Here is a 13,792-nt window from a genome sequence, read left to right as displayed (position 1 = left end):
TATGCGTAGTTTCCGCTTTCACTCACTCTCACACAAGTATCCTAAGTCAATATATTTTCCCCTAACATGGAGATCTTGTCAGTAAATTTATGTATATATTAACGTTTAAAAAATCAGTGAAGCATATATATATATGCAATTGTAATGTTTGGATTGATCTCGATAATCTGTTTTCTGTCTCTATCTTATCAAATGCTAACTTGTACTTAGGTACCCATGTCAACATCAATTATGTTAGATAACTGTTGTCAACTTTTCCAGATCAACTCTCAATTTAAATGATCCAAATTTTGTTGTAGATAATCTAACATTAAATTGCATCACGTATGGCTGAGACATTAGCATATCCTTAACAATCAAGTTCATTATGTGAGTAGAGCATCTAGTATGCATATATTTCTCCATTTAAGGTCAAAGAATCATTAAACGGTAGTGAGAAATTCCTTTCAAACCTCGTGAGTAGTGAGAGCCTAATTATTGGTAGTCATATGGTCAACAGTAATGCAGAAGATATTTCCTATACCTCGCTAGGCTAAACATCCTTGAAGAATAGTTGAGATTATCTAACATTTATGATTTTTGATATACATACTTAAACCCAACTAAAAAGATCGGTTTGTCTTTCCATTTCTAATTTGGTACCCTCTCTTTTAGTATGTACATCCTGACAATACCAGTCCTTTAGCCCTTTTCTATCATAAAGAAAGTTCTTTACATATTTGTTTCTTCTCTCATAAGACTTTCTTTAAGAGTAATTTAAAAAGAAAGACAAGAAGACAGATGTACTTGCCATAGATATGTGTCTTGACTCTTAATCTCCTCGATAGACAACAAGATATATGGTATTCGCATATAATCGTTTTTTACCATCTCAGGCCTTGAAAACGATTTGGCTATATTGTAGTATTATAAAACTACTATTTACATATTTTTTTCAGGGAATCATAAAACTACGGAAAGTTTTTGTTGTTTTGTGTCTACTTGTTTCTTTGTTTGTATCGTATTCCCAATTCTTAATATTTTGGACTATATAATATATATGTAAGGTGGAAGATCCGTTAATTGTTAATTTTTGACATCATATAATTCTTACAATACATATTTTCTTCATTACACTTAAATGAGTCAAATGACATATAGAAGATGACCTACAGCTTCATTAAAATCTCCTTTACAGAATTATTTTTCCATATTATCAGTGCCCTTTCTAATAACCTAGTTAACATAATTCGAGATTCAAAATTTATTCACTGAGAATTTAATTTTCAGTTAGTTTGGAGGGGAAACTGAATCGTAGTAACAAAATCAAAACGTTATTTTTTGTCAATTAGCTTGCCAAAAGTGCTGTGTACGAGATAACATTCGTTAAATAATTTGCAGATAACAAGAATTAAAAATTAAAGAAGAGGCAACAATTTTTGTAAGGCGTAAGTAGCAATGATAGAGTAAGCCTTTTGGGTAGGATGCACAGAATCAAAGAACAAATACTTTGAAACATCCTCACAAGTTCCAGGCAATGGCTTGCATAGAGGTCCTGCTTCAAGGAACCCCGTCCCGCAACATCCTTTCAACGTTTCTTCCAATCCTGCATTTAATCATACAAAAATCATCAAAGTATGAAAGTTTACAGCCAATGATCGAACTCTCGAGTGTATAAAACTCAAAATAGTTACCGTATTTATGAGGATGTTTGATCATGTCCATTATTGGAGTGTAGATGTCGAGGTAAAGTATTTTGGAGCCTCGAAGCCTCTGACTGAGACGCAAGTTTAGCTTCTGTAGCTTTTGATTGTATAGTTGAGAATCAGTGTTCTGGTTTTCCGTACAGATGCGTTTGTGGAAGATCCGAGGGAGTGTGACAGTGCCAAGTGTTACTTGCACCGGAAGGCATCCTATTGGTGGTAGTCCTGCTACTGTAATCCTTCGTGCTCCTGCGTCGTGTAGTCTCTGTTGACCATTGGAAGATTGAAATATACGTTAGAGATTTACATGTTTTAGCTGTTATATGGAGATCTATGTATCTAGATCAGTCTCTTCGCGATGCGTATGAGCTGAGATACAAATTGCATGTACTATTGGGCCTAAATGATCAAAACAAAGAACAAAAAAACTAAGCCTATAAAACATGTAATAATTGACCAAAAATAATAAGTATGCAAATTATGGGCTACGGCCCATTTTGAGTTGTTTTTCAAGGTAAGCATACAACCCGTAGAGATGTTCATGACATATCGTTGAAGAAGTTTTTTTTTCTTTTTTTAAATAGTATAAAGTAAGGTTCGATAATAAAATTTAACCTTTTTAACAACACTAAAGGCACCAATACATTTTTAGCAATATAACTGGATGAAAACGATTTAAAATTGTCTATAATAATACCAAAATTTGTTTTTATCTGATTGTTAGATTAGCAGAATGCGTAGAGCCGTATATGTCTTACTCAGGTAATTTAATGGGTGGGATCCATACGACTAGGACATTTCGTTTCTTATTAACATACTAGACAATTCTATAGAGATAATAGTTTATGTGGTTGTTTTCCTTTGAGAATCTGCCTATAATTTTAAAATAAATAAACAGAATAAACAGCTTAGAAGTTGGACGTAGCTAAAAAAACCTGGACAAAAGCTTCAACGTTTCTGAGTAGATAGTCTTGATAATCCGAAACCGAAATAAAACTCCCAAGAACATGATCATAAACGTTATAGATCATATCATTAGTCCCCGCACTAATCACAAACCAAGCATTCTTAATCACCCTATTAGTCTCCGCCTCTCCAACTACACTCTTCATCTTACGTACTGCCTCCTCAAAGTAACTCCATTGCTTGTCCATGGTCAAAGTCAACGATAACATGGCCGTGCGATCATCTAAACCACCTCCGGCCGAGGCAAAACTAACGCCAGTCAAAAGGTCAAGTGGTTTGACCGAAGGGTCGAAGTAAGCTGGTAAAGTGGGTTTGAGTCCTAGAGAAGTGGCTAAGAAGTCGGTGGCGAGTTTTCCGTCTGAGAATCTTCCAGTGGAGAGTTTGGCCGGAAAGGATCTACCGTAAGGTGGATGGTTGCTCCGGAAAAGAGTAGGGATGTAGTTGTTGTTACCGGAATCCACCGTGGAGTCGCCAAAGGCGTAAAGAGCCGTTATGGGTGGGGATGGTGATGCATTGATAGGGTTTGGAAGTTGGAGAAGAAGAGTGAATAATGCAAGTAGTATTGGTTTGTCATGATTAGGGTTCATGGTTTTGGTTAGTACTGTAAGATGTAAGATGGAAAATGAGAACACAATCGAATATGTTAGAGCTGGCAATATATATAGATTTACCACATGGGTCTAAAAAGGGTGTGAAGTTGATGTAAGGATTGATTATGTATCACAAATTATATCTCACTCAATCATTACAATCATTTTAGTATATATTTCATTTTCCTCATTAATTGTATGATTTTCTCATATATTGTATGATTTTGTAACTTCAGTATATATAGAGCTGTAATTCTCATCTATACTATTTACAAGAGGCATTTTCTTTTTGTCCCCTTGGTTTCTGATAGTATTTATAGTAGTGCCAGTACTGTTTTTAATTTTTAATTAAACAATAAAACAATTTCATTTAAATACATATTATCATAATTCAGTGAAAACTGTTTCACTCAATATTTAAAAATGAAACAAATCCATAACGTAAGCTATCAAACTTAATAAAACAAGATTTGTACGTCACAATATTTGAATCCACAAAACGTAAATGTAAACTATCATTACATGTTATGTTCTCCATCAACTCAAAAAGACTATGTACAATATGGATTAAACTGAATCACGAGTCAGTGGTCGGGTAATGCATGGCGTTTTAGGATCACCAAGGAACCTGAGTTCGAATCCGTTGCTACTCGGATTATCCTGACTTATGGTCACGCAGATATGGACTATATTTTCGATCCATTTGAAAATCCGAAGAGAGGATTCATCCGTGGACTGCACATCCCCTTAGAAATTAGTCTGGTCTCAGCCTGGAATACCTCCAGGTAAAAAAAAAGAGAGAGTATTAAACTGTGTTGAAAAAAATTCAACATGTTGAATAATAAAAAAAGTAGAAACCACTAATGACACATGTTACTTTCTATGGTTTTTTGACATTCACATATTTTCTTTGTTATTTAAAATCAATAATTTTATTATAAATTAAATAATTTATTTTTATTTTTAATACGATAATTTATCATTTTGAATTCTTATAAATAGAGACCAAATTTATTTAATTTGGATATTTGAAAAAATAATTATTAATTTGTAAAATAAGGTGTTGAATTTTATTAAACAAAACCATTGTAGTTAATAAATGTTGAATGTGTGTTGAATAATGAGGCAAATAGAAGATGAGGTAGAGTGTTAAAATGAAATGGAGAATATTAAATCTTGAAACTATTGTACATAGTCGTATATGAAAAAAAATGAGCAACACATATTAATACAAATATACAATTAAACTGTTTTTTTCTTTTACAATGATTTTTAAAATATCTAATTAAACTGTAATTTAATAAATCTAAATTTCAAATATTTTCATATAAAAATATCTAAACTAGCAAACATAATAATACAAACTTTTAATTTAATCATATTCTGTTTAGTTGGAAAATAAATGGGAACAAATCTAGATTTTGAAAGTATTACAAAATTGCAGATTTTATGCCAAGATTTAAACATTTGCTTATATTTTGAAAATATTTTATGGAGCAAGTCTAAATTTTTGGAGATAAATCAGAAGCAAATCTTGATTGAGATCTTTAATATTAAAACTCAAATATTGTCTTAACAGAATGTATAGGAAAAAAATAACAAATATGTGACAACTTTGAAAATATCTCTCCATATTCTTACTATTTAGTATTTACTAAATATTTCTGGTATACAAAAAAATCAAAGTCATAAACATCAAAATACTAAGAATATTCCATAATCATTAAGTGTATATTTGCAACAGTTTAATATGGTAGTAGTCTTGATATTTTATTTATAAAATCAATCACTAAAAATGTTAACTCATTTATTTATCAAATATAAAACAGATTGCACAAAAAGATTTAGCTTTGGCATATCAGTCGAGAACAAAAAAAAACAAACTGAAACATAACAAAAATAAATGAAAGCAAACAAAAAAATGAAACCAAACGGAATCAATGATATAAATATCAGATGTGTTCCTATATCTTTAGAACATAAAAAAACTGAACCAACTCAAAACCGAATAGGAAACTGAATATCCAAAATACAGTTTATATACCTAAAAATATTAATTATACAGTTTTAAAATTATCAAGTATTCTAAAAATATTATTTATAAACCAAACTAGCCAAAATCAGGATTACCCTTTTTACCATAATATATTAAAATTATTAAAATTTCGTGATAGAACCAAATCAATAGAATGTTTTTATCTGAAATATTTAAATTTAACCAAATTATCCGATATTTTACCAAAAAAAAATCAAAATGTCATTTTAACCCAAATTATTCGAAATTATCCGAAAATGAAAATCAAATCGAAACCGAATTTAACTCAAAAATTTTATTGATTTTAATATTTTTATCTGAACCAAACCAAAAACCAAAATACCGAACATAAATTAAACTCAATCTGATAAATAACAGTACCATGTTTATATCTCTTAAACCAAAAAACGAAAACCATAACTGAACATGAACCAAATGAAAACAATACAAAAACTTAAATCAACCAAAAATGAAAAGAAAATAAATTTGTCAACAGAAAATAACTCATGAGCAAACAAACATATTAATAAATTTATCGACAAAAATAGTATGGTTTTTAAAAGCACGGATCAAAATGTAGCTACGTAATTATAATACAGTACAGATTTTTGATAGTTGAATATGCACTACTTTATCTCTATCAGTATATAGTTTATTCTAATTAAATGAAATATCCGGTAACCTTTTACAAATTTTTATCTCTATCAGTATATAGTTTATTCTAATTAAATGAAATATCCGGTAACCTTTTACAAATTTCAATTATCAAGAAAGAGGGTATTTACAAGAGCGAAAAGGAAACAACGAATTGGAACAATAGAGCATAAAAAGCCGTAACATTCTCTTCCTTTAGACTTAAAATTAAGAGGAAATATCCACAAACATTTTATTATTTTCAGTTCAGTAACTTTTATAATTAATAATGGTTTAGTTATAGTTTCCAATTTTCAACAGAAGGTTATGTTTTCCAGTCGAAATGACTATCCATTTACAAAATACCATATATATGATAATATGAGTGAATGTGATGCATCAAGAAAAATAAATAGCATGACGGGATGAGGTAGCACAAGTGGTAAGAGCCTTAGGGGCCAATGGTCATGCTCCTGGGTTCGAACCACCTGGAGGGGAACTACCTCTTCCCTGTCACCAAATGCAGTACTGGGTGTTGGGCCAGGTATAGTCCTCCCGGGTGAAGTGGACCGCTGCCTGATCGGGCCCGGGGGAATGATCCGCGTAAGTGGAGAACCTCCGAATTATCAAAAAAACAAAAAAAAAATTAAATAGTAAACTTTTCCTCAGTTGCATTCCAAGTCATACGTAATTAATAAATTTAGAGCATATCCTATGCACTAATGCACATATCATACTCGCATGTGCCGAAAGCGGGATAGGGATGGTCACATTCACATATATTAATTTAAGTTTGCATAGTATTAAATGAAGCATATCAGAAGAGAATTTTTCCCATTATGTCTATAAAGAATAGAAAAGGACTGAAGATGGCTCATAAATAGCGTGCAACAAGCTGGCATTTACATGACGATGATGGCTAGCCTTTAATGCGCGAAACCATGTAACTAAGTATTTTAAATTTGTATCTGATTCATACTGGTGGCGAATTGGAAACTAGATTCCCTACCTGTTTTTGGAATGTAAAACCCGATAAAATATACTCCAACATAAGCGGGAATAACATGGCGAGGTACGTGATACGCGTGGTCAGTGGTCACATTAGTTTTCCTCGTTGATCGAGTCGATCTTTTATGATTATTATACGATCGTATATGATTATTATACGATCGTATCAGTTCAAATCTCAAGAAAAGTCCGCATCGTCGCGTATCCCAGATGCGTATGACGTATCCCAGCTTGTGAACGCAAAGCTATATACGTCGGGAGATACATTAAACTAGCAGCAAATAAGCTTATATTTTTATTTTATTGTCTTTGTTGTTGCCATGTGGAACAGAATTGTAAGAAGGCAATAAAGATGTGTGTTTGCCTTGTTTTCTTTAATTTTTAATCCAAATATTTAATTTCAGCATTACTTTCTGAATGTTGTTAGCACTATGTTGTCCAGCTAAACACACCTAAGAAATTGTGTAACATGAATTAGAAACGACGTCCGAAGGTGTAAGTATATGAGATGGTTTGATGTGTCATATTCTAAATGGTGGAGACTGAATAAACGAACAATATATGAAGAATATCGTATAGTTCAAGTAAAGAAGGTTTGAAGACATCCCAGATATGAAAATTAAATATTTTGGAATAAATTTAAGTAGTAGTTAAAGAGGAATGAATATAAAATTTAGGGTTAGCGGTCAAGCATGAACTGTGTAGAAGATGTATTGGTCTCGGTGCACGAGCACAAGGCTGGGCTGCTCGAATACAGACAAATAACTCAGTTTAGTTTGTATACTTACAGACAAATAACCTAGAGTTCTAATTCTTGGATCTGTGTTAAGGATATATGACAATATGCCATACCTATAGAAATTCTTTAGACAATCTTACAAAAAAAAACTACTTAAAATTACTCGACACTGGTACGCTACTTGATTCGACTTCAATTTATATAGGTACTGTATATGGCACATTGTCATATTCGATAAATGGGCCATTAAACAGAAGAAATTAGCCTTTTATGGTATCATAAGAGGCCTATTTACAGAAATATGGCCCATTAATTAACACACGTTTCTAAAGGCATTGTATAATTTGTATTTCTCATGAATATGATGGGAATGCGCTTTTTCTTCAAGGATTAGGTTATTTACAGATGCGAGTGAGCAATGAAAAGAAGAAACGATCAAGAGATCTGCACCTAATTGATACTTCTTTTTTTTGCTTGAAAAAGTGTTAAGAGAAAAAAAATAGGTAACTAAGGATGATATAACCCAAATAAGAATTTTAATAGATACCTGAAAATTGATACTATCTTTTTGAGTTACGTTAGCTGATTGAAGAAAAACACTTTCGTTAATGTTTCAAAAGTTCAGGACGTGGCTACTATCTTGAATTTTAGTATTATTTTTAAGAAAAAGTGGTTATCAAATTCTAATTTTATTTGGAAACCTTTTCTTTAAAAATCCATTTAATTAAGCTTAGAACTTAAAAATTATACTAATAGAAAGTAGCTTTAGCGGCCAAAAAAACTCACTTGCTCACGAAAACCTTTTTGTGGTTTATGAATATGATAAACGAACACATCTTATTAGTTTATCGTTGAACAAAAGTAATATGCTAACAAAACCTAGATGAAGAAAACTAAACAATTAGTATTTCAATATGTGTTACACTGAAGACTATTAAATGTAAGTTTGATTAACACTACCAAACAAAAACATAACAAAAGCCAGAGATATGATCTTGGGAATAAGATTCACTTTTGGAGAATATCTCTTCTTCTTTTTGTGTGAAAAGACTTCGAGTCAATTGTTTGCAAGGGATCCTTTTGGTATATGGTTATAAAGATAACTAAAGAAGTCGAGAAAAAAGATAACGGAACGAGGGGTTGTGATAAAAAGAAGAAGAAAGCAATGCTTATCACATCAAGAAAAACAAAACGCTGGGATAAAGATGCAAAATCATATCTAATCTAATCTAATCTAGCTCATACCAGAAAACTATACAGCATATTATATGTTTAACTCCGTCGTCTTTATTATTTGGAGCAACTTTAGTAGGATAAAAAAAAACTTTAGTAGGATAAACACAAACAAATTGCAAAGTTGCTCCAAATATTAAAGACGATGGAATTATTTTATGTATAAGTAAATTTATTTTATGCAAGTGTTAGAGTGATATGCTCGACAACAATCTTTGTTCCTCACTTTTACACTAGATTGCCAATTCACTTTGTTAGCTAGCTATTGTCAAAGAATAATTAAGAGTCCTTCAGTTCTTGTTTGTATCCAAGTTCATTTTTTCTCAAATCCATATTATATAGGTTTGACACAGTTTGTACGTAAGATGCTATACATAACGTACTGGAAGATTTACGCATTATAAATTTGTCTCCATGCAAGTGAAATGTCTCTGCCGACCAATCTTTGACCACATGAAAGCTATGGCAAACATGAAGACAAATTCTCTCTTTAATAGATTCAACTTTACAGCCATTCTTAGCATTAATTATATCGCCAAATCATTAAAAAGCCGGTGACCGCCAGACCGGCTTTACATGTTAACGCTCAAATCTTTCTCACTTCCTTGATTGTATCTCAATGTAAATAAATAAATATTATATGTGTGTATGTGTGGGGGCTCTGTATATGCAAACATGAAACATCTATATGTATATCATCCTTAAGTATCATCTTCAAAGGATGCTTAGTTTCGTTTCACATATGATGACATGATGTATAACAAAGGTCACAGTGATTTTATATTTATGCCGTATCGAATGATATTGATCGATTAATATGCGACGCCATCATATTTCTTTTTGGTCAATAAAGCTAGGAACCCATTATGTTTCTTCATGGCTAAATTAATGTTTAGCTGAAATGACGAAGTACTTAATATTGATTAATAAAAATACAAACAATATTAGTACATGTACGAGAATAATGTACTACCGATGTTATATATCAAAGGAAATCGATTCTAACAAGTTGTCAAAACGTATGTCGGATTCGGAAGTTCGGAACTAGAAGTATCAATCTATTTTTATGAGAAGGGATGGTAGCTACTTCCCAATGCTAAAAACCTGGCCCTACCTAATTCTTGTTGGATGGACAATATGTGCATTAATATTATGATTATCAGATCAGTGTCAACCTTTCCACGGCATCTACTACATCTAACCTTTTAACGCCCTTGTCTTTTTGCGCAACAAAATCAAACGACGGTACATACATCAACTTGTGAAAGTGTGGAAGAGGAGGAGCGACGGCTTCTTGAAAAAATAGCATCTCTAAAAATATGAGTGACACAAGTCACAAAACATAACTTCTACCTCCATTTTAATCACTCAGCGTCGCTTCTCTTTCTAATTAACGTGTCACTGGTGTTACCGACACGAACAAGACGTGTATTATATGGAAAGTGCCTTTCACTTGTCAGCATGCATCTACTCTTATAATATATACGACCAAAGCTCGTAGATGACTTACTCTAGCTAGAATCTAGATTCTTTGAGTGTTCCCAACCGAAAAAAAACATGACTACCTCAACATGTGCACACCATATCAAGTCACCCTTTTAGTTTGTCCCCATAAAGCAAATCTTCTAACCATATTTTTCTTGGTACAAAATCTTCCCAAATCTTCATTATTTCTTTTCATGAACAGAATCAAAACAATTCAACCCCGTTTATCTGGATTGCCGAATCATCCTTTAATCTTTTATTCAATGGGAATGTTAAATGTGTCCCACCATCTTAATTATTTATTTTGATGATTAGACATAATATCTTGCATATAATCTAACGACATTATAATGTAAATAATACATAAACATCATCATAAGATATCTGGATTCAATTCATCTTCTTTCTTATTAGAAACTCATGTCGTAGTAAGATTTGATCGATACTTTTTTTGATAAGTAAGATTTGATCGATACGTACATCTTCGACTCTACACATCACATTTTGGAATATGAATAACAAGGGGGAATTTTGTAGGGCCGAAGTACACTGTTCATCATCAGTGAAAAAGAATCTTTATATCATAACACTATACGAGTGACCATGTTAAATATTTTATGGGTCCATGCTAGACTTGACAAGACCACTACGGTGATTCAAGGAGATTTACAGATAAAAGTGGCGTTGCTTTTGAATTATCTATACATGTGATTTTAGTTAAAAGTGCACATATCGTTTATTTATATTGATTCAAATGCTAACCATTTGTAAAGTTCAAGTCTTCGATGATCTTTCGGTAACACATGGCTCATGCTAGAGAGAAAAAGAGAGGCATTGCGTTTTCCTTTTAGGGTTATTTTCCATAGTAGTACATTAGCTACATGGGAATTTTTAATTATGAAAAACATTACTGAATTTATTGAATAATTTTTTAAATAATTCCTTGCTACGAAATTACGTCTATTAAAAACTTAGATGTTCAAAATTAATTATGTGCTTTTGTCAAATAACACATGTTATGATAATAAATATTACTATAAGATGACTATAATTAGAAAACCAAGGAAATAAGCAGTGATGTTTTTCTCTCTTATGCTTGCATAATTTGGGAAGGGTATATATTTCATTTAATATTCCATGAGTATATTTTTGTCACTGTCCAATAAAGTTATTCCAAGAGAATCTTGGCACCAAATCTTTCACTGTTGAAGACACATGCGCCAACGCCCAAACAACAAGGCACATCATCAAAAAAAAAAAAAAAAACAAGGCACATCATCCTTTAAACTGCCACCACAACCAAATAATTACATACTAGGTCACTTTTCTAGTTATAAATATCAAGATAAGTCACTTGCTTATACTAGAGCACTTTTCTTTAAAGATCAGTTAGGAATCGAATGAACCAGCTTTTGTAGTTAACTCTCAACCAATGAGAATCTCTAACTAAACAAGACAATTGGCGGGCTCTTATCTCAGCCATTGATCTTTAAAAAATAATAGATGTCCCAGATTAACTTTCGCAAATTTACCTAATTAATTTTTTTTTTTTTTTAAGATTCATCCATGCGCCTCCAAAGTCGTTGCCTTTTTCAATTTTACTTTTTGAATCTCAAAAAACCAAAAAAAAATGTTTCCATTGATCTATTGATTTTAGTTCTCTCCTCTCTCGTATTTCAGACAGATCGGAAAAATTAATGGTGAGAGAGAGCGCTTGACTTACAGAGAGCAAGGAAGAAGATGATTTGTGCTCAGTCCGAGATTGAGAACGAAGAAGCGTTACCGCATACTCTGTTTGCGCCATGGCTCTCAATAACACCAGATCTGCTGTAAACATTGCTCACCCTCCTCTCTCTGTTATTCAGATTCCTCTCTCTGTTATTCAGATTCCTCTCTCTGTTATTCGGATTCCTCAATATCACCAACACTCTTTACGGATCTTCCTCTCATGTGGTTCAGCTCACTGCTTCTAACTTCAAATCCAAGGTAAAACATCCATTTTTTACAGTGATCTATGAGCTGTAGTTGATCCTCCTGTTGATTACCAAGGAGCTAGAGATGCTAAATCCATTGCTAATTTTGCTTACAAGCAGGTTTTTGTTCCTTTCTTGATTCTTATTTACTTATTTTTTTCCTATTTATTAAGAGATGATTGGGTGAATTTCAAGTTACATAAGGTACTAGTTGATGATCTAAATGGGCTCAACATCTTTAAATGCAGAACATTTTCATATTTTCTCATGGTTTTGTAGCTGTTTTAGTAAATATAAATTGAAGACCCATAAGTGGCATTGTGTCAGTTTAATTTGCTTTGCACATATAACATTTCTATACCAAACTCGTGTGTCCTTGCACTCAGGAATGCTGATTGATATTAACTTTTTCTCAGATTAAGGCTCTTCTGAGTGACCGTTTGGAAGGAAAAAGTAAGCCAACTGGAGGAGGATCTAGCGAAAAGAAGTCTGAGCCTAGTGCATCAGTGGAACTGAACTCAAACAGTTTTGATGAGTTGGTCATCAGAAGTCGTACATGCTTCTACGAGTACACTTGTACATATGGACATCAGCATTTTTGTGTACACACGTATGAATTTATGTTTGTGGTCTACATGTACACAAATTTATAAGATGCTAACACCATAATTGTTTGTCGTATTCACGGACACTATCATTTTTGTGTATATATGTACAATGTCCTGTTTGTTGTCCACATGTCTACAAACTTATAAGAAAGTCTACACTTAATTTCATGTACACATGTACAATGTCATGTTTGTTTACATGTACAATGTCATTTTTGTGTATACATGTACAATGTCATGTTTGTTTACATTTCCCAAGCGTCTGACCAAAAAGATATAAATTCAAATCAGCAGTATACAAACGAAACACACAAAAACACTATTGTTTGAAGGAATCACTTTGTTTATATTTCTCAAGCGTTTCACATTAGGCCAGCCTCCTCTAATACAACCTAACTACAACTATCTTGCCTAGCTACAACGCTATATCCGCGTATCAATTTGGCCAATAGAATATATCCTTTTTTCGGTCTACAGTTGTACAAAAGTACGACTCGATATAGTTGTACATTTGTACGATTCGACGTAGCTGTACATATGGACGCCAGGATAGAGTTGTACATAGGTACGCCTCGACATTATCATACATTATAACATGAACCCAGCAGCCTCTTCATATCAGGGGTACCTCTAAGTACATCCCTCATAACCAGCAGGTTCTCCAGCGACGAGTAAACATTCAAGCGCCGACTTGGGTAATGATTAGTAGCAAATAACCTCCTAGGGAGTTTTGAATCCGGTTCATCAGAGTGGTTTTCCTCCTCTGCAGAATAAAAAAAACTGGTTCATCATCCATACAACACAGAAAAAAGCATGCCAGTCTTGACCCCAAAACACCTC

The 13,792-nt window shown here is 32.7% G+C and overlaps 1 protein-coding gene across 1 annotated transcript; it reads right to left on the bottom strand.

Annotated features, from left to right (window-relative positions):
- Positions 1–1,294: 1,294 nt before the first annotated feature.
- On the bottom strand, positions 1,295–3,388 carry LOC108829585 (GDSL esterase/lipase At2g40250). Its single transcript, XM_018603217.2, has 3 exons — positions 2,618–3,388; positions 1,674–1,947; positions 1,295–1,585 (listed from the first exon to the last, which is right to left on the bottom strand). The coding sequence occupies exons 1-3, from the start codon at positions 3,233–3,235 to the stop codon at positions 1,398–1,400; spliced, it is 1,080 nt and encodes a 359-aa protein (XP_018458719.1). The 5' UTR covers positions 3,236–3,388; the 3' UTR covers positions 1,295–1,397.
- Between the last annotated feature and the right edge of the window lie 10,404 nt (positions 3,389–13,792).

This window comes from Raphanus sativus, chromosome 6 (genome assembly GCF_000801105.2).
Source record: "Raphanus sativus cultivar WK10039 chromosome 6, ASM80110v3, whole genome shotgun sequence".
Classification (NCBI taxonomy): Eukaryota; Viridiplantae; Streptophyta; class Magnoliopsida; order Brassicales; family Brassicaceae; genus Raphanus; species Raphanus sativus.
Note: the sequence above shows the minus strand (reverse complement) of the source record. Positions and strands in the feature narration are given on the sequence as shown.